This window comes from Sesamum indicum, unplaced genomic scaffold (genome assembly GCF_000512975.1).
Source record: "Sesamum indicum cultivar Zhongzhi No. 13 unplaced genomic scaffold, S_indicum_v1.0 C00839, whole genome shotgun sequence".
Taxonomy (NCBI): Eukaryota; Viridiplantae; Streptophyta; class Magnoliopsida; order Lamiales; family Pedaliaceae; genus Sesamum; species Sesamum indicum.
The window spans coordinates 1-3022 of NW_011629835.1; the positions used below are offsets into that span (position 1 = coordinate 1).

At 35.8% G+C, this 3022-nt stretch overlaps 1 protein-coding gene across 1 annotated transcript; it reads left to right on the forward strand.

Moving 5' to 3' along the window:
* Positions 1-193: 193 nt before the first annotated feature.
* On the forward strand, positions 194-3022 carry LOC105155240 (cactin; the record flags this gene model as incomplete). Its single annotated transcript, XM_011071113.2, is given in 6 exon segments — positions 194-478; positions 552-684; positions 768-907; positions 2212-2379; positions 2465-2731; positions 2866-3022. Coding segments are annotated over 6 exon segments (1113 nt in total), but the record flags the coding sequence as incomplete, so codon positions are not given.

Here is a 3022-nt window from a genome sequence, read left to right on the forward strand (position 1 = left end):
TTATCATTCTTGCCCACCCAAGAAATAGATTATGAGAATTGATCCTGGCTTATGCTGGATCTATGTGGATTTTGAAGTTTTCTCTTTCTTTTTACTCCAACTTCTAATTATTATGCCGTATGCACGTAAAGTTATAACTTCTCTCACACTTGGATATTTTGGGGTTTCCTATATTTGTGCATATGGATGACAGGCGCTTCTGGTAGTTTGTGAATGGGAACTGGCTGAAGCCAGGAAAAAGGATGCATTAGAACGTGCCAGGGTGCGTGGAGAACAATTACCTCAAGAGATGATTGGTGAAGAAAGAGGTTTGCATGTTAGCATTGAAGCAGATGTTAAGAGTCTCCTACAAGGTAAAACCTTCGGTGAATTAGAAGCCCTGCAATCCCAGATTGAATCACAAATGCAATCTGGGACTGCAAAGGTGGTTGAATATTGGGAAGCTGTTCTTAAACGTCTCCATATATACAAAGCAAAGGTAATTTTGCGTCTTGGGTTTCTGGTATTTGCAACATTGAGTAAGCTCTGACATTTAACTTATGGAACTGTAGGCTTGTTTGAAGGAAATCCATGTCAAGATGCTGCGCAAGCATTTGGAACGCCTAGAGAGACCATCTGAGGGTGAAAAAAACAAAGAACGGACTCCAGGACTTGATGAGCAGGATTCTGATCAAGACGCCGAGGGTATGGGTAAATTGAAATCGTTTGCATTTGCCTTTCTAGATTTATAGACATCAAAGGTCAACTAATAGTCCTTGAGTGTATAGGTCCCATTCTATCTCCGATACCTGTAATGGATGCAGACGTTCACCCCGAAGAAGAACCAGCTGGATCATATTCACCACAACTGTTGCATGGTGATGAAAATGAAGATGCAATTGACCCTGAGGAGGACAAGGCTATTTTGGTAATTTGTCTCTTAGAGCCTTAATATTCGTGCATATCAGTGTCTGGAAAATAATGCTTTCTTCCGGAATTGCCTCCTAGAGAACATAATTTCCTCCTAAAGGGAGATAAGATAGTAAGAGGGCGCAACTCTCTCTCTCTCTCTCTCTATCTATCTATTCTCCATAAGTGTAAGCACAAAAAATGGTCTTGCTTGCACTCCATTATCAAGGATCTTTCATTCTTTGTTTTCCTCCCATCATGCGTACTCATCATGAATTTGTCATCAGTTTTTCATTAGTAATTACCATGAATTATTTAGGTCCATCTAATTCCTAGTTCAAGTAGGTTATTCCTAGTTAACAATGTTGGTGACTTTCTGTAACTTTATCAACTGTGGTTATTTATCAAGTTCTCACTTCTCATAGGCCGTGAAAATCAAACTTCATGTTTTCTTTCCGGTTTAATGGTTTGGAATCAGTTTTTCATTAGTAATTACCATGAATTGATTAGTTAAAAAAAATTCTTAGCTTGAGTTGGTATTCCTCAAACCTAGAGTTTCCTAGTTGTTTTTCTTGTTGAATGAGGTGTCAAGATGTCTACAAATTACACGACCTTCTTCACTTTAGATTATTAATAGAACTAGTTAGTACCCTGCATTGGATATTTGTATTTTTAATAGAATAAATAAATTTATAAATATTTTAAAATTTTGAAATATAAAAATAAGTGAACAATAAATTATCTAAAACTTAAACTAAAGTAATTAGTAAGTATAAAAATACAAAGTGTATTGATTATAAAAATGAATTTAACTTTACTTACTAACTAATTACCTAAAAGAATAAGCGGCTTTTTGGATAAACAATGATACACTTATCAAAATTTAAATGAAAAATAAATAAGGATTTCATTAAGTGGCAAAATAAAATTCAAAAGAGACTGCCATAAAGCAAACATGATTGTGCTTTATAAATAAATGAATGAAAATTATAAATAATGGCGCTTAAGTAGATTGTCTTAATGTTTCTTTAGTTTGATCTTGGCAAGTCTCTGAGCTCTATCATTTCTTATAATTTTCTTGTCCCCCTTTTTCTTTTTCTTTTTGTTTAATGCTTCCAAACTTATATGTTTTTGCTTAATTAGATTTCAATTAAAGTGTATCTTGCATCAATTTATGTCCTATTTCCTTGGGATTTCTAGTCATTTCTAATGCCAAAATCTAATTTTGGTCAGCCAAAAACTTATTCTAATCAGGGATATCTTTAAGCTAGCCATGCTTTCGAGACATGAAAACTGAGTGTACATGTGTGCACTTGTGTGCAGGACAAGAGACGTAATGCTGTATTAGAAGAGCGACGTATCCAAGAACTGGCTTCAAGACCAACTCCACCTGAAGATCACTTTGAGAAAAATGCCATGAAAGCCATGGGAGCCATGGAGGAAGGTGATGTTGTATTTGGCACAAATGATGAAATCAACCTTGATTCCCAGGTATTACTTACTGTTAACTCTATTTTTTACTAGAATGTTGCGTACTATCATTGGCATGTTTATGCTTTGGTACCTATTGGAACAGGTGTACTGGTGGCATGATAAATATCGTCCAAGAAAGCCGAAATATTTCAATCGTGTTCACACTGGCTATGAGTGGAATAAATACAACCAAACTCATTATGATCATGACAATCCACCCCCCAAAATTGTGCAAGGATACAAGTTCAATATTTTCTACCCTGATCTGGTGGACAAATCAAAAGCTCCGACTTACACCATTGAGAAAGATGGGGATAGTACTGAGACTTGCATCATAAGGTTTCATGCCGGGCCCCCTTATGAGGACATTGTAAGTTATCTCTAGTGTCTTTTATAATTTCTATAAGACAGAGTTCCATTTTCCACTAAATACTTGTTTTGGGGAAAAAACAAAAAAGAGAAACTCTTGGAATATCCACTTAGTCTTGTTTATTGTGTTCACAGGCATTTCGCATTGTCAATAAAGAATGGGAATATTCACACAAAAAGGGGTTTAAATGTACATTTGAGAGGGGGATCTTACACGTGTACTTCAACTTCAAACGTTATCGATATCGTCGGTGACTGTCTGGAAAGCACTATTGCTATTTTTCTCGTCATG